Here is a 20,545-nt window from a genome sequence, read left to right as displayed (position 1 = left end):
GGCAACATGGTGAAACCTGGTTTATACAAAGAAATATCAAAATTAGCTCAGTGTGGTGGCACATGCCTGTAGTCCCAGCTACTCGACAGGCTGAGGCAGGAGGATCACTTGAGCCCGGAAGGTTGAGGTTGCAGTGAGCCATGATGGTGCCACTGTACTCCAGCCTGGGTGACAGAGTGAGATCCTGTCTCAGAAAAAAAAAAAAAAAAAAAGAAGGAAACTTTGGCCAGAATATCAGAGTATTCCACACTGATAAGATCCAAGGGGCCCCAGACAGGACATCCACATCCTGAACTGCCCAGAGACAGCCTGTTAGTTGGTGTATCTCCATCAACCTTGATTGTGTACATGTGTATAGTTAAGTATATATGTATACTTATTTAGTTAAATTGGGGTTATGCCATGTAATTAGTAGCATGCCTTGCTCTTTTCAATGAATATTATCAATAAGTTCATAAAAATTTATCCCTTAGGCTGGGCGCGGTGGCTCACGCCTGTAATCCCAGCACTTTGGGAGGCCGAGGCGGGCAGATCACAAGGTCAGGAGATCGAGACCACGGTGAAACCCCGTCTCTACTAAAAATACAAAAAATTAGCCGGGCGCGGTGGCGGGCGCCTGTAGTCCCAGCTACTCAGGAGGCTGAGGCAGGAGAATGGCGTGAACCCCGGAGGCGGAGCTTGCAGTGAGCCGAGATCGCGCCACTGCACTCCAGCCTGGGCGACAGAGCGAGACTCCGTCTCAAAAAAAAAAAAAAAAAAAAAAAAAAAAAAAAAAAAATTTATCCCTTATCTTAGATATTAAGATCTAGGCCAGGCGCGGTGGCTTACGCCTGTAATCCCAGCACTTTGGGAGGCCGAGGCAGGTGGATCACGAGGTCAGGAGATTGAGACCATCCTGGCTAATACGGTGAAACCCTGTCTCTGCTAAAAATACAAAAAATTAGCCAGGTGTGGTGACGGACACCTGTAGTCCCAGCTACTCAGGAGTCTGAGGCAGGAGAATGGCATGAACCCGGGAGGCAGAGCTTACAGTGAGCCGAGATTGTGCCACTGCACTCCAGCCTGGGCGACAGAGCAAGACTCCATCTCAAAAAAAAAAAGAAAAAAAGAAAAAATCTAAAAGATCTGAAAACATTTTTGGCTTTTTTGAGACAGAGTCTTGCGTCTTGCTCTGTCACCCAGGCTGGAGTGCAGTGGCACCATCATGGCTCACTGCAGCCTCCACCTCCTGGGCTCCAGCTACCCTCTCTCCTCAGCCTCCTGAGTAGCTGAGACTACAGGCGTGTAGTCACCATGACAGGCTAATTTTTGTATTTTTTGTAGAGATGCGGTTTCACCATGTTGCCTGGGCTGGTCTTGAATTCCTGGGCTCAAGTGATCCACCCGCCTGGTTCTCCCAAAGTACTGGGATTACAGGTATGAGCCATAGTGCCCTGCCTGAAAACATCTATATCATTAATAAGGTCTCTATATATGCTATACTGTTCCATTGCAGAGAGTCCAATAATTTATTTAGATGGGAAGGCAGACTCTTCAAAGCTCTCAGGTGTTTTGGTTGAGTGAAATTAGCCATTAACTAACAGGGAGCGAAATCCTGCAGAAGTGGCAAGGGCAGGAGTCTGGGGCCAGAGTCAGGGAAGAAGATAGGCAGGAGAGCTAGAGAAGAAAGGGTAGGCAAAGTCAAAGCCTGATGCCACCTATGCCTTCTCATTAGGAGAGTGCATAGTAGATACCAAACTGTATTTACCAACTGCCTACCACAGGCCAGGGCCTAGACAATGAAAGGATAAGGCTGATTAAACATGGTTTTGGCCGGACACGGTGGCTCATGCCTGTAATTCCAGCTCTTTGGGAGGTTGAAGGCGGGGGAATCACTTGAGGTCTATAATCCTGCCTACTGGGGAGGCTGAGGCAGGAGAATCAAGACTCCGTCTCAAAAAAAAAAAAAGAAAAAAAGAAAAGAAAAAAAAAAAAAAAGAAGGGCCGGGCGCGGTGGCTCACACCTGTAATCCCAGCACTTTGGGAGGCCGAGACGGGCGGATCACGAGGTCAGGAGATTGAGACCATCCTGGCTAACACGGTGAAACCCCCTCTCTACTAAAAAATACAAAAAAAAACTAGCTGGGCGAGGTGGCGGGCGCCTGTAGTCCCAGCTACTCGGGAGGCTGAGGCAGGAGAATGGCGTGAACCCGGGAGGCGGAGCTTGCAGTGAGCTGAGATCCGGCCACCGCACTCCAGCCTGGGTGACAGAGCGAGACTCCGTCTCAAAAAAAAAAAAAAAAATCATTCGTTCTAAAATTTGATCTCTGAACCCCCAGTTCCTGACACAGAGCTCCTAAATTCCTTGTAATTTCCTGGGTGATAAGAGCATCTTTTGTTCTAATGAGATGACTCACGGTGGGCTCCTGAAGAGCCTCAGGATGGGGGCTGGTTGCCAGGGAAACCAACCATGTGATTAGAGCACTGAAACTTACAGCCCCACCTCACTCCAACCTCCAGGGAGGGGAGAGGGCCCAGAGGTTGAGTTGATCACCAATAAAATCCCAAAGACAGGGTTTAGAGAGCTTCTGGATTGCTGAACACGTGGAGGTCCCTGAAGGGTTGTGTGATTGGAGACCACATGGAAGCTCCATGCCCCTCCCCTATACCTTGCCTTATGTATCTCTTCCATCTGGCCATTCATCTGCATCCTTTGTAATATCCTTCTTCCTAATCAACTGGTAAACGTAAGTGTTTTTCTGAGTTCAGTGAGCTGTCCTAGCAAATTAATCAAACCCAAGGAAGGGGCCATGGGCACACTGATTTATAGCTGGTGAGTCAGAAGTATAGGTGACAACCTACTACTTGCAATTGGTATGGGAGGGCAGGAGGGAGTCTTGTGGGACTGAGGCCGTAACCTGTGGGAGCTGACACTATTTGGCTAGAGATGGTGCCAGAATTGAATCAAATTATAGGACACCCAGCTGGTGTCTGCTGGAGAATTGCTTGATGTGTGGGGGAAAACCCCCCATACGTCTGGTGTCAGAAGTGTTGTGTTGAGTGTTGTGGGAGGAAAAAACGAAGCTGTTTCTTCCTTCAGACCAGGTGACCAAGGCCTGATCTGGGGCAGAGGCAGTGAGGTTAGAGGGTGAGGGACCAGCAGTGGAGAGGTATTTGAGACATGGAGTTGACACTGACGTGGTGAGCAGAACCATGGAGGTTGGGTCAGAAGTTACCTGAGGCTTGGCTGGGCACGGTTGGCTCATGCCTGTGATTCCAACATTTTGGGAGGTTGAGGTGAGAGGATTGCTTGAGGCCAGAAGTTTGAGATCAGCCTGGACAATGCAGAAAACCTGGTCTCTATTTAAAAAAAAAAAAAAAAAAAAAGGGCGGGGGACAGGGGGGCGGTGGGACAGGGTGCCAGGTGTGGTGGCTCATGCCTGTAATCCCAGCACTTTGGGAGGCAAAAGTGGGTAGATTGCTTGAGCTCAAGTGCCTGGGCAACATTGCAAAACCCCATCTCTTAAAAAAATGCAAAAGCATTAGCTGGGTGTGGTGGCACACACCTGTGGTCCCAGCCATTCAGGAGGCTGAGGTGGGAGGACTGCTTGAGCCCAGGAGGTTGAGGATGCAGTGAGCCAAGATAGCAACACTGCAGTTCAATCTGGGTAACAGAGCAAAGACCTTGTCTTAAAACAAAAAGAAAAGAAATTACCTAAGCCTGGAAGGACAGCTGGCTTTTAACTAAGGCCTACTATATGTGTCTTGATTCTTAAGAAACAGCAGTATGGGAGTCCCCTAGGACCATCTCCAGCTCCCTGGGGTGGGAGCAGGTGAGGAAAGTAGGGAGGGAAGGAGATGGTGCTGCTGAGCGGGGTCAGGTATGAGTCCTTGCTGGTGAGTCCTTTGCGTATAGTTGGTGCACTTTCTTTCCCACGCTAAAGCATAGAAAGCTTGTTTAAGATAAGTAGGGATAAAACAAAAGTCAAAGCTGATTCCTACAACACAACACTAATTTTTTTTTTTTTTTTTGAGACATAGTCTTGCTCTGTCACCCAGGCTGGAGTGCAGTGGCACGATCTCGGCTCACTGCAACCTCCGCCTCCCGAGTTCAAGTGATTCTAGTGCCTCAGCCTCCCGAGTAGCTGAGATTACAGATTACAGGAGCCACCACCACGTCCGGCTAATCTTTGTATTTTTAGTATTTAGACCATGTTGGCCAGGCTGGTCTTGAATTCCTGACCCTAAGTGATCCGCCTGCCTCGGCCTCCCTAAGTGCTGGGATTATAGGCATGAGCCACTGTGCCTGACCTAAATTTTTAAAAAAATATTTTTATTCTGTACATTTTCTTCCCAGCAGACTCATTCCAGCCTAGCTACAACACTTTTATAACATCTGCCTCCCAAGTCCCTTCCTGACTCTCAGCTCCCATGTGGTCTTCTCTCCCCAGCATTGGCGCTCTCGTGGGCCTGTCTGTAGCAGCAATGGTCCTTCTCACCTTCATTGTTACCGCCTGTGTGCTCTGCTACCTGTTCATCAGCTCTAAGCCCCACACAAAGTTGGACCTGGGCTTGAGCTTACAAACAGCAGGTAAGGAAGTTGCCAGGTGATGTCCTTGTATTCAGTAAACTAGCACCTTTTCAGTGGGGAGAAATGTAGAAATGATGTTTGGAACATTTGCCTCATGACTATTCCTGGAATATGCAGAAGCAGCAGCACATTTTTCAGGAGATTCATGATCTAAACATTTCCATCCCAGACTCTTCATGTTTACAGTGTTTGTCAAAATAATTTAATGTAGACAACACTCCATTTGTCACACAAAGGTTAATCCATGTTGTGGATTTTCTTTTTTTTTTTTTTTTTTTTTTTTTTGAGACGGAGTCTCGCGCTGTCACCCAGGCTGGAGTGCAGTGGCCGGATCTCAGCTCACTGCAAGCTCCGCCTCCCGGGTTCACGCCATTCTCCTGCCTCCGCCTCCCGAGTAGCTGGGACTACAGGCGTCGGCCACCTCGCCCGGCTAGTTTTTTGTATTTTTTAGTAGAGACGGGGTTTCACCGTGTTAACCAGGATGGTCTCGATCTCCTGACCTCGTGATCCGCCCGTCTCGGCCTCCCAAAGTGCTGGGATTACAGGCTTGAGCCACCGCGCCCGGCCCATGTTGTGGATTTTCTAAGATGATGTTTTGATGTTAGCCTTGGGGAATGCAAACTGATTTTAATATGAACTCAAACAAAATATAATTAATTGTTAAAATTTGCTGCTTCCAAACTCATAATTTATCAGAAACGAAATACAAGCGCTTTTATTGTGTGTATGTGTTTTTTAAAAATAATCTGATGTTCCAGACTACGCATTTCTTCATTAGTATAGGTTATCAAGAGCCTCTAAGGGGCCCAGAAAAAAAAGTGTTTCTTTTTCACAAGCCTTTTTTGCACACATTTTGACAACTTCCTGAAAAGTATTATGAAAGATACAACTCTCTGGGCCAGGTGCGGTGATCTCAGTACTTTGGGAGGTCAAGGCAGGCAGATCACAAGGTCAGGAGTTCAAGACCAGCCTGACCAACATGGAGAAACCCTGTCTCTACTAAAAATACAAAAATTTGCCAGGCATGGTGGTGCGCACCTGTAATCCCAGCTACTCTGGAGGCTGAGGCAGGAGAATCGCTCGAACTTGGGAGGCAGAGGTTGCAGTGAGCCGAGATCACACCACTGCACTCCAGCCTGGGTGACAGAGCAAGATTGCTTCTCAAAAAAAAAAAAAAAAAAAAGACGAAGGAAGGGTGACAGGAGGCATCGGGGAGGTAGTAGTAGCCAAGTCTCAGAGAAAGAGAGGGCTGAATGCCATCATTTGTAAACACGAACTTTCCAAGTTAACAATAAAAATATAACAAGCAACAGCACAAGAATCCTTCTCAGATCCTGATGACTGTGAATAATCCAGCTGTGTCTGAGCAGCGAAAAGCAGGAGGGGTCACTTTTGAGGGTGGAAGGATTCAGCTGGCTCCCCTTGGAGTGAGAAAGACCTGAGAGGCAGTGGCAGGGGAAGAGAAAAACGTCTGCATGTAGACCCAGCCTGGTGAAGACCAGAGACAGTTGAGGCCTCAACGTTTTTTGTGTTGTTTGAGACAAGGTCTCACTCTAGTCGCCCAGGCTGGAATGCAGTGGCATGATCATGGCTCACTGTAGCCTTGCACTCCTGGACTCAGGTGATTCTCCCACCTCAGCCTTCTGAATAGCAGAACTACAGGCGTGCAGCACCACACCTGGCTAATTTTTTGTATTTTTAGTAGAGATGGGGTTTCGCCACCCTGCTTAGGCTGGTCTCGAACTCCTGGCCTCAAGCAATTCACCTACCTTGGCCTCCCAAAGTGCTGGGATTACAGGTGTGAGCCACTGCACACAGCTGGTTTCACCTTTTATAGAGAATAATTATAAAGGTTAATGAAAGACAGAAAGACTATATGGGAGATGTGGCATGTATGTGGATAGAAAGGCTCAATATTCATAGAAATGCCAATTCTTCCTAAACTAACCTATATATAAAAATAAATTAAAATATTTCATGGAATTTGTCAAATTAATTCTAAAGTTAATCTAGAGGCATACAGGTGGAAGAGTGAACAACACAATTTTGGAAAACAAAGAAGAGGAGGGATTTGGTCTATCAGGCAACAGGACATTTTTTAAAATATAGGATTTCTGTTTAAAAATACAAGTTTTGTGATATTGGCACAGAAATTGACAAATAGAATTGGGCAATGCAGTGGTTTTAAACTGAGTACAAATTTGCTCCCCCAGGACAATTGGCAATATCTGTAAACATTTTTGGTTGTCACAATCGGGGAAGGGATACCATTGATATCTATTGGCAGAGGCCAAGGATGCTGTTTAACAGCCTGTAATAAAGAGGACAGTACCTTGCAACAAAGAATTATCTGGCCCAAAATGTCAATAGTACCAGTTGAGAAACTCTAGAGTAGAGAATAGAGTACTAAAGTTGAAAAACCTAGACTAGAAAGAGTCCAGAAACAGACTAATTAAAATATAGGAATTTGCATAAAATGTATAATTTTCTAAAAAATAAAGGAAAAGATTAGCAAATGTCCCTACATCAAGTACAAATAATATGACACTGTATGTGAAGTTAAAAAAAAAGTGATGGACTGCAAAGATATTATATTACACATTAAATATCTACGGACGCACACACACGCACACACACATACACAATTAGTCCTCATTATTCTCCAATTCTGTATTTGCAAATTTGCCTACTTGCTAAAATTTACTTGTAACATCAACATCAATACTCAAGGCAATTCTGAGGTCATTTGTAAATGTGTGCACGCACAGAGTAGCAAAAAATTTGATTTACACATGTATCTTAGGTGATAGTGAATAAGGTATGCTCTGCCTTCTCTTTGCAGCTCTCATGGTATAAGCAAGTGTCCTTTTCTCAGTCTATTTAGTGCCATGACTTTTGCATTTTTGTTATTTTTAATTGGTGATTTCACTGTTTTGTTTTGGTTTATTTTTATTTTTTGAGATGGAGTCTTGATCTGTCACCCGGGCTGGAGCACAGTGGTGCGATCTCAGCTCACTGCAACCTCTGTCTCCCGAGTTCAAGCAATTCTCCTGCCTCCGCCTCCCAAGTAGCTGGGACTACAGGCACCCACAACCATGTCCAGTTAATTTTTATTGTATTTTTAGTAGAGACAGAGTTTCACTATGTTGGCCAGGCTGGTCTTGAATTCCTGAACTCAGGTGATCTGCCCGCCTCGGCCTCCCAAAGTGCTCACAGGTGTGAGCCACTATGCCCAGCCTGTTTTTGATGTTTTAGAGACATGAATTTTAGCTTATAGTGCTGTTGGCCATGAGTTCAATGTTAATGAATCAATAACATATTAAATAAGGTCACTTGAAACAGAAACACACATAGAAAAACAAAGTTACATATTGATCAGTTGACAAAAATGTGACCAGAGGCTCACAGGAACCTAACCTCGTATTTCCCCTAGGAGCAATAATTCAGTATTTGTTAATTTAGTGTTTGCTGTGACTTTATAGAACATAACTACCGTGAATAATGAGAATCAACTGTATATAAAACAAGGCAGGATTGATACAAGTACACCTTAAAAGATGAGAAAAATTTGCTTCGTTAAAAAAGAAATACAAATGCCCAATGCACATGAAAAGATGCTCAACATTACTAAGAATCAGGGGAATGCAATTCAAAAATGATACATCCAGGCCAGGCACTGTGACTCACACCTATAATCTCAGCACTTAGGGAGGTGGAGGCAGGCAGATCACTTGAGGTCAGGAGTTCGAGACCAGCCTAGCCAACATGGTAAAACCCGTCTCTACAAAAAATACAAAAATTAGCCATGCGTAGTGGCGTACACCTGTAGATCCAGCTACTTGGGGAGCTGAAGTGGAAGGATTGCTTGAGCCCAGAAGGTGGAGGTTGCAGTGAGCCAAGATCAGCCACTGCACTCTAGCCTGGGCAACAGATCAAGACCCTGTCTCAAAAAAAAAAAAAAAGAAACATCTTTATTAAAAAAAAAAAAATTACATTGGCAAAAGCCCAAAAATGTATCATATTAAAAGTGAGAAGTTTGGAAGGTGGGGGTGGGGGAAGCAGATACTCTCATATACTACTGGTAAGAGTATACATTGGTACAACCACTTTATAGAGAATTTTGGTACTATCTATTTAAATAATATATCTAATATATCACATATAATTATATATTATATATTTATATATAATTATATATAATATATTTCATTATATATAATTATCAATATGTTATTATCAACATTATATAATTGTTAGTTTTATATATGTACCCTGTTACTCAGTAATTCTACTTCTAATTAGCTGCCTTAAAGAAATAGTTGCATTAGAAGAGGACAGACATCTTGAGAACCTGTCACATTGGAAACTAAATGTCCATAGGTAGAGGAATGGATCATAAACTGTGGTATAATAGAATAATGAAATAGTGATACCATAGGTAAAAGGAATGAACTAGCTCTAAATGTACCATATTATTTGCTCTTTATGGTAACTGGGTAGGGTATAGATCATGTTATTACTTTCATTTTACAGATGAGGAAACTGAGATCCAAAGTCACCGAATGAGTGACAGAGCCAACTCTCCCCTTCACCCTCCTTCCTCTCCTTATCCCTGTTGCTGTGAAAAGGGTATCCCTACAATGTGCCAGACACTGTTTGAAATTTCACACGCACCATCTCCTCTAATCTTTCCAGCTATCCCAGTGAGGTAGGTCTCATTATAACCCATCTTACAGATGCAAAAATCAGGTCTCAGAGAGCTTAGATAATTTGCACAAGGGGTCATACATAGCTTGTGATTGTGGAGCTGGAAATCAAACATGTCTTTCTGCCTCCAAAGTCCTGCTCTTTCCATCCTCCTAGAGCAGGACTGTGGGATGTTCTGGCTTGTGCTCTGTGCTCCTAGGCTCACCCCACCCTACCCATCCCCTAGGTCCTACTTTTCTGGCTCAAGGGGAGTACAGTTCATCCCTCGGCCCTGTGAATGGAAACCATCCTCCTGCTTTTCACTGCTCAGCCACCAGCTGGATTATTCAGTCATGAGGATTTGAGACAGCATGTCCTCTTGCTTTTTGCTTCTTATTTTTAAGAAGAAAAGTGCATTGCCTGACCTTTTACTAAATAACAGCTTTAGGCTCTCTCTGCCTTTTGCTCAAACTCAGCTCTTAGTTCCTCCCCTTCTTCTTCATTAAGTGTTGTCCTCTCCTTCCCTCTGCACCCAGAGCAGCAACCCAGGAGCCTCCTTCTGCATCTGAGACGGTTATAGGCCCACTATCTTACATTCATCAGAGCTTTACTGTTGACAGACTTTCATTTCTGTTTGCTCTCTCGTGCTTCAATAGGACATGGAAAGAGGCCTTTACCCCCATTTTATAGCAGAGGAAACCAAGGCTCAGCCAAGGGAGATGAACTAAGTCCACACAGCCAGTGAGCATGTGTCACGGCAATGTCAACCCAGATCTTCCAGACTCTAAAACCTATGATCACTGCACTGTCCCTTGGGGTCCTTATCTCTGAGTATGGAGGCAGGGGTGGGGTGGGGAGTGCCTTGGCAAGAGCAGAGTGTAAATGGAAAAGCAGTTTCTGAAACAGGCTTCTTTCCCTGCCCAGGCATTCTGTACTCTGTCCCATCACCCCCACACCCATCCCATCCCCAAACTTGGGATGGCCATGAAGACCATAACTTTCTTATTCTGGTACTTTGTGAGGAACTGGCTAGATCAGAAAAGTGACTGAGTTCCTACTGTTGAGCTGGGCACTGTGCTAAGGACTTCAAACACATCATCCCCTTCAACCTGCTCAACTACTCTGCCTGGTGATTATTATCAACTCCCATTTTGCAGATGAGGTCAGTGAGGTTAGTGTAGAGGTGATATCTAGGTACCTTTAATAAGATACTAAAACATTGGGGGGAAAATTAAAGAGTACAATTCTTATCCTCTTCTGAAAGGTGTTGGTGAAGAGGTTGTTAGTCAGCCATTCTCATCAACTAGAACTCAAAGGCTCCTAAAAATAAAGTCTGATGCTCTCACTGTATAGATGGGGCAGCTGAGGCCCAGAGAGAGGCAGTTATGTGCCTAAGGTCACCCAGCCAATTGGTGGCCAAGCCTTTGCCTCCCACCCAGAGACCTTTCCCTGCAGCAGCTGTCCCTATACTACAGAATGACTTTCATCAGCCCCTCCCACCTTCCACAGAAGGCTCAGTCACGTCACCTCACAGCCCACTGCTTTTTAATTAACCATACTTGAGAGGTAACACCAAGGAACCAAACGTGCCTCAGTCAGTGATGAGTTTGTTTTGACTCATCTCCAAACAGGGGGGAACCTGAGAACTCCTTTCCAAGCTGGTCACCACAGGCTAGGCCCATGTTCAGGGTTGAGAACCCCAAGTAATGGGGGACTGGCCACAGAGGTGCTTGGAGAAAGGAGAGAAGGCACAGCGCTGAGCAGAGATGCCAGAAAGCCTGGCTCTAATCTTGGCCTTGCTGCTCTTAGTGTGTGGCCTTAAGCAAGTCATTTTTCTCTCAACCTCAATTTACTCTAAAATGTGTACCATCATTCCTACTAAGAAAGTTGTTGCAAAAACTAGAAATGGTGCTTACTGGTATTTAATTAGTCTCAAACACATAGCAGGCTTTTTACCAATTAGTAGTTCTCATTTTAATTATTATTAGGTGCTTCAATTTTTACATGTTCGTAATCTCAAACATACCATTTTCTTTTTTAAAAAACCTTTTTTTTTTTTTTTTTTTTGAGATGGAATCTCCCTCTGTTACCCAGGCTGGAGTACAGTGGTATGATCTTGGCTCACTGCAACCTTCACCTCCCGGGTTCAAGCAATTCTCCTGCCTCAGCCTCTCATGTAGCTGGGATTACAGGCACCTGCCACCACACCTGGCTAATTTTTGTATTTTTAAAACGGGGTTTCACCGTGTTAGCCAGGCTGGTCTCGAACTCCTGACCCCAGGTGATCCACCCGTCTCAGCCTCCCAAAGTGCTGGAATTACAGGAGTGAGCCACTATACCTGGCCTAACCTTTTTTTTTTTTTTTTTTTTTTTTTAATAGCTTCCCGCATAAGCCAAAAATGTGATGTAATTGCTACCAAAAAAAAAAAAAAAAAGTGAGTGGAACCTCAGGTCACATTAACAGAGTAGAAGGTCTGGAAGCAAAGGAGTGATGATCTATTTTAACTTTCAGTTGGATAGAACTCAGCAGCCATCACATCTCAGAAATAACTTTTTATTGTTTATTCTGTAGGTTCCCAACTTTGTTTTTCAATTTCCTGAGGGTCTCCAAACACAGCAGTGGGAATTTTTGAGCAATCTCCAATATGGCAAAGGTTTTGTTTTTGTTTTTTTTTTTAGACAGAGTCTCGCTCTGTCACCCAGGCTGAAGTGCAGTGGCGCGATCTCGGCTCACTGCAACCTCCACCTCCTGGGTTCAGGCAGTTCTCTGCCTCAGCCTCCTGAGTAGCTGGGATTAAAGGCACCTGCCACCATGCCTGGCTAATACTTGTATTTTTAGTAGAGATGGGGTTTCACCATCTTGGCCAGAGGCTGGTCTTGAACTCCTAACCTCATGATCCACCTGCCTTGGCCTCCCAAAGTGCTGCGATTTACAGGTGTGAGCCACCACGCCCGGCCAAACAATTTTTTTTTTTTTTTTTTGAGACGGAGTCTTGCCCTCTTGCCCAGGCTGGAGTGCAATGGCGCCATCTTGGCTCACTGCAACCTCTGGCTCCCAGGTTCAAGCAATTCTCCTGCCTCAGCCTCCCGAGTAGCTGGGATTGCAGGTGCGCGCACCACTGCACCTGGCTACAACATTGCAAAGGCTTTACGGGGACCAAGTTTCTTCTCTTTGAGCTAGAATTATATCAGTTCCAGGGGGTAATTAACATAGGTGCTCTCCTGCTGATCAGAGCTCTTTGATTAATACAGAATGGAAAAAATTAGTGCTTAATAAATGCAGTCTATTATGTAGACAGAATCCTTCAGAACTTGGAGTTCAAAGGGAAAGAAGTAGAAAAATTAGGCCAGTTGTATTTTCTACACCATTTTATGAAGTAGTAACAGATCCAGAGAGGTGAAGGGTTTGGCACAAAGTAGCGCAATGATTTAATACCAGAATGAGGACTTGAGCCAAGGTCTTGTAACTCCTGGAAGCCCAGGGGATTCCCCAGAGCCCTGGCTGGCCAGCTGCTCAGAGCCCCATAATTTGAGATGGACTTTGACCAATCAGGTGATCAGAGGCAGGTGACTACCTCAGATCTGGGAAGCGGGTCATGTGAGGATTAGGTAAAGAGCTGCGGATAGTTGGCCTTGAACAGAGGCGACTCCGGGCTCACAGCCTAGGGCCTCCGATCTCTGCAAGGTTGTTCTGGGACAAGAGGATCAGACATTTTTTTGAGGATCGAGAAAACAGAGCTGAAATCAGTGGGGAAAGCCACAGGGAGACGGATGTTGAGTCAATAAAGGTAGAACTTATTTAGAGTATACCTGAAACACTGCAGAGAGCAACTCCATCACTCTTGGCCGTATTTCACTCACAAATTTGTAATCCTTGGGTTTGTTTTGTCTTGTTTTTTAAAAAAGCACCTCTATCCATGGAAGGTAATCAGGAAAAGGCTAAATATGGGATTCAGCTAAGGGGATTCTTGTATTGAAGAGAAGGTTGAAGTAAATCCCTATACCAGTTGGAATGCCTTAAAATGAAAGCTTAAATAACAAAGAATCCCCCCTATAAAACATGCACAAAATAACCTATTAGAACTAGGTGTGTTTGGGCCAGGCACAGTGGCTCACACCTGTAATCCCAGCACTTTGGGAGGCCAAGGTGGACGGATCATGAAGTCAGTAGATCAAGACCATCCTGGCTAACATGGTGAAACCCCATATCTACTAAAAATACAACAAAATTAGCCGGGCGTGGTGGCGGGTGCCTGTAATCCCAGCTACTCGGGAGGCTGAGGCAGGAGAACGGCATGAACCCCGGAGGCGGAGCTTGCCGTAAGCGGAGATTGTGCCACTGCACTCCAGCCTGGGCGACAGAGCGAGACTCCATATAAAAAAAAAAAAAGAACTAAGTGTGTTTAGCAAGGTTACAGTAAAGTCAAAACCAAGCATCAATTGTATTTATATATACTACTAACAAAAAATTAGAAACCCAAACTAAAAACACAATAATACCATTTACAGTTACTCCAAAATAAATGAAATACTTAGGTAAAATTTAACAAAACATGTGCAGGGTCTGTATGTTAAAAACTACAATATCTCAGCACTTTGGGAGGCCAAGACTGGAGGATCACTTGAACCCAGGAGTTTGAGACCATTCTGGGCAATATGACAAGACTCCTGTCTCTACCAAAAAAAAAAAAAAGCAGGTCATGGTGGCGTGTGCCTGTAGTCCCAGCTACTGGAAGGCTGAGATGGGAGGGTCGCTTGAGCCCAGGAGGCGGAGGCTGCAGTGAACCAAGATCACACCACTGCACTCCAGTCTGGGTGACAAAGCAAGACTCTGTCTCAAAAAAAGAGAAAGCTACAAAATGCTTAGCTAGGCATGATGGCATGTGGCTGAGGTGGGAGGATCCCTTGAGCCCAAAAGTTCAAGGCTCATTTGTAAGCTATGATCATGTCACTGTACTCCAACCTGAGCAACAGACGGAGACCCCCATCTCTAAAAATAACCAACCATACAAAAAACTACAAAATGCTGATGAAGGAAATCAAAGAACACCTAAAATGGAGAGATACACTATGTTCATGAATTGCAAAACTCAACATAGTAAACATAAAAATTGCAACCCGCCCTTTTTTTTGAGACAGGGCCTTGCTCTGTTACCCAGGCTGGAGTGCAGTGGCATAATCTAGCCTCAACTTCGTGGGCTTAAGTGACCCTCCCACCTCAGCCTCCCAAGGAGCTCAATGGAAAAGAATTCACAGAAAAATAAACAGAAAATTAGGCCAGTCATATTTTCTATTGCATTTTATGAAGTAGTAACTGAGATCCAGAGAAGAGAAGGGTTTGGCACAAAGTAGCACAATGTTTAATACCAGAATGAGGACTTGAGCCAAGGTCTTGTAACTTCTGGAAGCCCCTAGGGTTCCCCTGAGGCTTGGCTGGCAGCTGCTCAGACCCCCATAATTGGAGAGGGACCACCACACCCTGTTAATTTTTTATTTTTGTAGAGATGGGTTCTTGCCATGTTGTCCAGGCTGGTCTTGAACTCCTGGGCTCAAATAATTCTCCCTTCTTGGCTTTTCAAAGTACAGGGATTACAGGTGTGAGCTACTGTGCCTGGCCAAAATGGCAGCTTTTTTTGTTTGTTTGTTTAATAGATAAGCTAATTCTCAAATTTATATATAGAGAGACAAAGGAACTAGAATAGCTAAAGTAATACTGAAAAAGAATAATAAAGTTGGAGGAAATCACACTACCCAATTTTAAGACTTATTGTATAACAACAATGATAAACAGTAATGAGGTTAGTGTGGTATTGGATGAGGGAAGGACACATGCATAGATCAAAATATGGTCCAGAAGTAGACTGACGTCATAAGGTTGTCCAACAGATTTTTGACAAAGGTGCAAAACCAATTCAACTGGGGAAGAATAATCTTTTCAATAAATGGTGTTAAAACAACTAAACTTCCATAAGTAAAAAATAAACCTTTACCTAGATCCCACACCTTGTACAAAACTTATCTCAAAAAAGATCTAAATGTAAACCAAAAAACTCTATAACACTTTTAGAACAAAACAGGGAAAAATCTTCATGACCTGCGGTTATGCAAAGAATTCTTAAACAAGACATCAAAAGCACAATACATTTTTAAAAAGATAAACCAGTATTCATCAAAGTTCAAAATTTTGATGCTGTGAAAGATCCTGTTAAGAGGATGAAAAGGCAAGCCTCAGACTGGAGAATATATTCACATATTTGACAAAAGACTTTTATCCAAAATATATAAGGATTGATTGGGTGTGGTGGCTCACACCTGTAATCCCAGCACTTTGGGAGGCCCAGGTGGGCAGATCACTTGAGGTCAGGAGTTCGAGACCAGCCTGGCTGACATGGTGAAACCCCGTCTCTACTAAAAATACAAGAAGAATTAGCCAGGTCTTGTAGCACAAGCCTGTAATCCCAGCTACTCAGGAGGCTGAGGCAGGAGATTCGCTTGAACCCAGGAAATGAATGTTGTGGTGAGGTGAGATCATGCCATTGCACGCCAGCCTAGATGACAGAGTGATACGTCTCAATAAATGAATAAATAAATAAATAAAACAAAATATATAAAGAACACCCTAAATTCAACATTAAGAAAACAAATGATCGGCCGGGCGCGGTGGCTCAAGCCTGTAATCCCAGCACTTTGGGAGGCCGAGACGGGCGGATCACGAAGTCAGGAGATCGAGACCATCCTGGCGAACACGGTGAAACCCCGTCTCTACTAAAAATACAAAAAACTAGCCAGGCGAGGTGGGGCGCCTGTAGTCCCAGCTACTCGGGAGGCTGAGGCAGGAGAATGGCGTGAACCCGGGAGGTGGAGCTTGCAGTGAGCTGAGATCCGGCCACTGCACTCCAGCCTGGGCGACAGAGCGAGACTCCGTCTCAAAAAAAAAAAAAAAAAAGAAAAAAGAAAACAAATGATCCCATTAGAAAATGAGCGGAAGACTTGAACAGACACTTCATTAAAGAGGAACAGAGAACAATCTATGTTTTAAAATGACCAGGCATAGTAGCTCAGGCCTGTAACCCCAGCAACTTGGGAAACCAAGGCAGGAGAATAGCTTGAGCCCAGGAGTTCAAGACCAGCCTGGGCAATATAATGAGACCCTGTGTCTAAAAAAAAAAAAAAAAAAAAAAAAAAAAGCTGGGTATGGTGCTACACACCCGTAGACCCAGCTACTCAGGAGGCTGAGGTGGGAAGATCACTTGAGCCCAGGAGGCCAAGGCTGTAGTGCGCCATATTCTAGCCACTGCACTCCAGTCTTGGCAACAGAGCCAGACCCTATCTCAAAATAAAATAGTTTTTTTTTAAAAGGGCATATAGGTGGCAAATAAGCACATGAAAATATGTTCAACTTCATTAGTCATTAAGGAAGTGCAGATTAAAGCCACAATGAGATGCCATCTCAAGGAGCACAGGTAATGGAAAGAGATTGAAAGCTTTCAGAAAGAACAGTACATAGATCACTTAGTACATAGATTTCTAAGATCACTTGATCTTAGAAAGATCTTAGATCTCTCTGGCTACAGCATGGAGGACGTGATGGAAGGGCCCCCACTGCAGGCTGTTCCAGGGGTCTGGGCGGAAGAAGATGAAAGCCTGATCTAAGGTGGTAGCCTTGAGGATGGAGAGAAATGGGTGGATACTGCAGATGGCTATTAGGTGGAACCAGCAGGACCTGGCTTTGTGAAAGGGCTGAGATAGAAGGTGCGAGAGATGACTCGAATTTTTGGCTTGAACACTTGATACAATTTTATCTAGAAAGATAGAAATGTTCAATTGTGTCAAATGCTCCTGATTAAAAAAAGAAAAAGGAAAAAAGAATCAGAGTCCTATAACTGGTAAAGTAAAATTTAAAATAAATAAATAATGTTAAATATTTCTGATAAGTCAAGGGAGATGAGGATTTAGAAGTGACCATGGGTTTAGTGACAAATAGTTTGAAGGTGTATAGTGGGGGCGGAACCAAGCAAGTTGCAGCTGAACAAGTCGTGAATGGAAGGTAGAGAATAATAAGGCCAAGTGGACTTCCTTTCAAGCTTTGATTTAAGAGGAAGAGAGAAGATAAGTCACTTGACAAAGAGAAGCATGGAATCTATTCTCAAAGTGAGAACAATCTATGTTTTTTGTTTTTTTTTTTTTTTTTTTGAGACGGAGTCTCGCTCTGCCGCCCAGGCTGGAGTGCAGTGGCCGGATCTCAGCTCACTGCAAGCTCCGCCTCCCAGGTTTAAGCCATTCTCCGGCCTCAGCCTCCCAAGTAGCTGGGACTACAGGCACCCACCACCACGCCCGGCTAGTTTTTTTTGTATTTTTAGTAGAGACGGGGTTTCACTGTGTCAGCCAGGATGGTCTCGATCTCCTGACCTCGTGATCCGCCCGTCTCGGCCTCCCAAAGTGCTGGGATTACAGGCTTGAACCACCGCGCCCGGCACAATCTATGTTTTAAAAATGTCCAGCACTCCTCTCCATACTAGCTGTGTGGTAATCCTGTGTTGTCATCTATAAAATGGATTTCTAATAGTACCTACCTCATAGGGTTATGGTGAAGGTCAAGTCTTCATAGCTCTTAATGATTGTTTCTTGTCTGTTTCCTCCACCAAACTACAAGTTCTTGAGCAACACTGACAGCTGTCAGTGCATGATGTGGTGTATTGTTAATAAATACATGTTAAACAAATGATGCTTCTGAGGCTCTGACCACAATGCACTGCCCCAAGGTAAGCACCAGAGAAGTCAGCTGGGGGGTGTGATCCTGATGGGGAAGAAGAGAGCCCTACACCCTCAGTTTGCTATTTTCCAGGCCCTGAAGAGGTTTCTCCTGACTGCCAAGGTGTGAACACAGGCATGGCGGCAGAAGTGCCAAGAGTGAGCCCTCTCCGGCAGAGTTACCCCTGCTTGAACCCACAGCTGGAGAGCAATGAGGGGCAGGTTGTGAACTCCAAACGCCTCCTCCATCATTGCTTCATGGCCACAGTGACCACCAGTGACATTCCAGGCAGCCCTGAGGAAGCCTCTGTACCCAACCCTGACCCACGTGGACCAGTCCCATAAACATTCAATAAATGTCTCCACACCATCCCCTTCTGGAGTCTCTTCAGTGAAAGGTGGGAGTGGGAAGGGACTTTAGAGCCTAGCAGGATAAATGAGGGGTTTTCCTAGCAAAGATACCCAGCCCTGCTGTGGACCCTGCCATACTGCTCTGCTTGGCCTATTGTGGGCCAAGGAACTTTGACATGACTCCTAGAAAAAATGATCAGTAACAACTCCATGCAATGAGCTATGATCACGCCACTGCACTCCAGCCTGGGCAAGACCTCATCACAAAAAAGAAGAATGAATGAATGAATGAATAGTTATCAGACTGAATACAGGCTCCAGAGCGTGGGCCCTGTCACCGTGTGGCCTTGATAAAGTCCCTTGTCTTCCTGAGCTTCGGTCCCCTTGCTGGGTTATTGCAAGTGTTCAGTGAGGTGATGGATTTGAACTCACTTCATAAACGTTAAAGTACTAGAAAACTTTTTTTCTTTTTGAGACGAGTCTTGCTCTGTTACTCTGTCACTCAGGCTAGAGTGCAGTGGCATGATCTCAGCTCAATGCAACCTCCACCTTCTGGGTTCAAGTGATCCTCCCACCTCAGCCTCCCAAGTAGCGGGGACTACAGGTGTGTGCCAGCATGCCTGGCTAAGTTTTGTATTTTTAGTAGAGATGGGGTTTCACCATGTTGGCCAGGCTGGTCTTGAACTCCTGGCCTCAAGTGATCTGCCTGCCTTGGCCTCCCAAGTGCTGGGATTACAGATGTGAGCCACCACACCTGGCCTGCTACAAGACTTTTTAAATTACCAACGGATGATAACATAGTAATCCTGCTAAAAGACTTTTTAAATTACAAATGGACAATAGCAGTAAACTATGTAATACTGAAAAACTCTGGAGCCAAATGCCTGGTTAAAATCCTGCCCCTGTCACTTACTTGCTAGTTAACCTCTGTGCCTCAGTCCTCTCATCTATATAAGCTGGAATCATAGTAGTACCTTCCTCATAGAGCTTGGGGAAGGACTAAATTACTGAGTCCATGCAAGTACATAGAAAAGTGTTGGCAAATGGAAGGCACTATGTGTTAGCTATTATTATTATTATTAACATTTTTTATTGTTAATCTGATCGCAAAGGAATCTTAGGGCAAGATGCTGACTGCCAGCCCTCCCTTCTGGCTGCTCTCCTAACTTTGGCAATGGCTTTTAGGCTTCATCTTGGGAATGCAAGACAAGGACTGTGGAGATGCAACTCAGCAGCCACCAAAAGCAGCTCTTGACATTTCAGACAGTGACATGACCTGCTGCTGGATTTGGCAACAGTGAAAGAGTCACTCTTACATACCTGTGCCTGAGGCCAAGCCAAAGGGTACATGGTGGGGTGGCAAGACAGGGTGAGTCACCCACAGAAGTATTCTAGGCTGGAAGTCAAGAGATTTTGGTTCTGGTCTTGCTTCATTTGTTGTTGTTGTTGATGGTGGTGGTGGTGGTTGTGGTATGTGTGTGTGTGTGCTCTTTTATTTCAGCACTCTTCTTTTTTTTTTTTTTTTTTTTTGAGCCAGTCTCATTCTGTCACCCAGGCTGGAGTGCAGTGGAGACTAGCTCACTGCAGCCTCAAACTCCTGACACAAGCAATCCTTCTGCCTCAGCCTCCCAAGTAGCTGTGACTACAGGTGCGTGCCACTGTGTCCAGCTAATTTAAACATTTTTTTTTATCGAGACAGGTGGTTGCTGTGTTGCCTAGGCTGGTCTTGAACGTGTTGGGATTACAGGTGTGAGCCACTGCACCCAGCCTATTTTCAGCACTCAAAACCCAGCACCCTTGTCCATTTACTGTACACTTAGTGGTGTCCATTCTATTCTAGGACCTGTGCAGGTTGCCAGAAACAAGAGGAATCAGACAGTTCTCGCCCTCAAGGGGCTCATGTGGAGGACAAGGCAGGCACACAAATGGCCAGGAGGCCCAGTGGTGGCCCTTCATGGGGCTTTAGGGAGGAAGAAATGATGTCTGAGCTGAATCATCAAAGATGACTCAAAGTTTCCAGGTGAGACAGGAACAGAAAACATTATGGTCAGAATACAGCTTGTTCACAACAGTGAGAGAGAGCCAGTGTGGCTCAGGAACTGCAAGGTACTTGTTATAGAAAGAGCTGGCCCAGCGCAGTGGCTCACGCCTGTAATTCCAGCACTTTGGGAGGCTGAGGCGGGTGGA

At 44.8% G+C, this 20,545-nt stretch overlaps 1 protein-coding gene across 4 annotated transcripts in view; it reads left to right on the top strand.

Moving 5' to 3' along the window:
• SHISAL2A (shisa like 2A) overlaps nucleotides 1-20,545 on the top strand; it is a 35,467-nt gene that overhangs the window by 5,538 nt on the left and 9,384 nt on the right. For 2 of the 4 annotated variants that reach the window (XR_011620903.1, XM_071092923.1), the window contains 3 exons: nucleotides 4,431-4,570; nucleotides 9,104-9,278; nucleotides 18,102-18,210. Coding sequence is in view for 2 of the 4 variants with exons in the window: in XM_071092923.1 (XP_070949024.1) it covers nucleotides 4,431-4,570; nucleotides 9,104-9,278; nucleotides 18,102-18,108 (322 nt within the window). In the remaining 2 variants the exon portion in view is untranslated. Of the gene's footprint in view, nucleotides 1-4,430; nucleotides 4,571-9,103; nucleotides 9,279-18,101; nucleotides 18,378-20,198; nucleotides 20,379-20,545 lie in introns of those variants that run through there. The other 2 variants (XR_011620900.1, XM_071092918.1) reach the window with 2 other exon arrangements.

The sequence above is a fragment of the Macaca nemestrina genome, chromosome 1, assembly GCF_043159975.1.
Source record: "Macaca nemestrina isolate mMacNem1 chromosome 1, mMacNem.hap1, whole genome shotgun sequence".
In the NCBI taxonomy this organism is placed as follows: Eukaryota; Metazoa; Chordata; class Mammalia; order Primates; family Cercopithecidae; genus Macaca; species Macaca nemestrina.
Note: the sequence above shows the minus strand (reverse complement) of the source record. Positions and strands in the feature narration are given on the sequence as shown.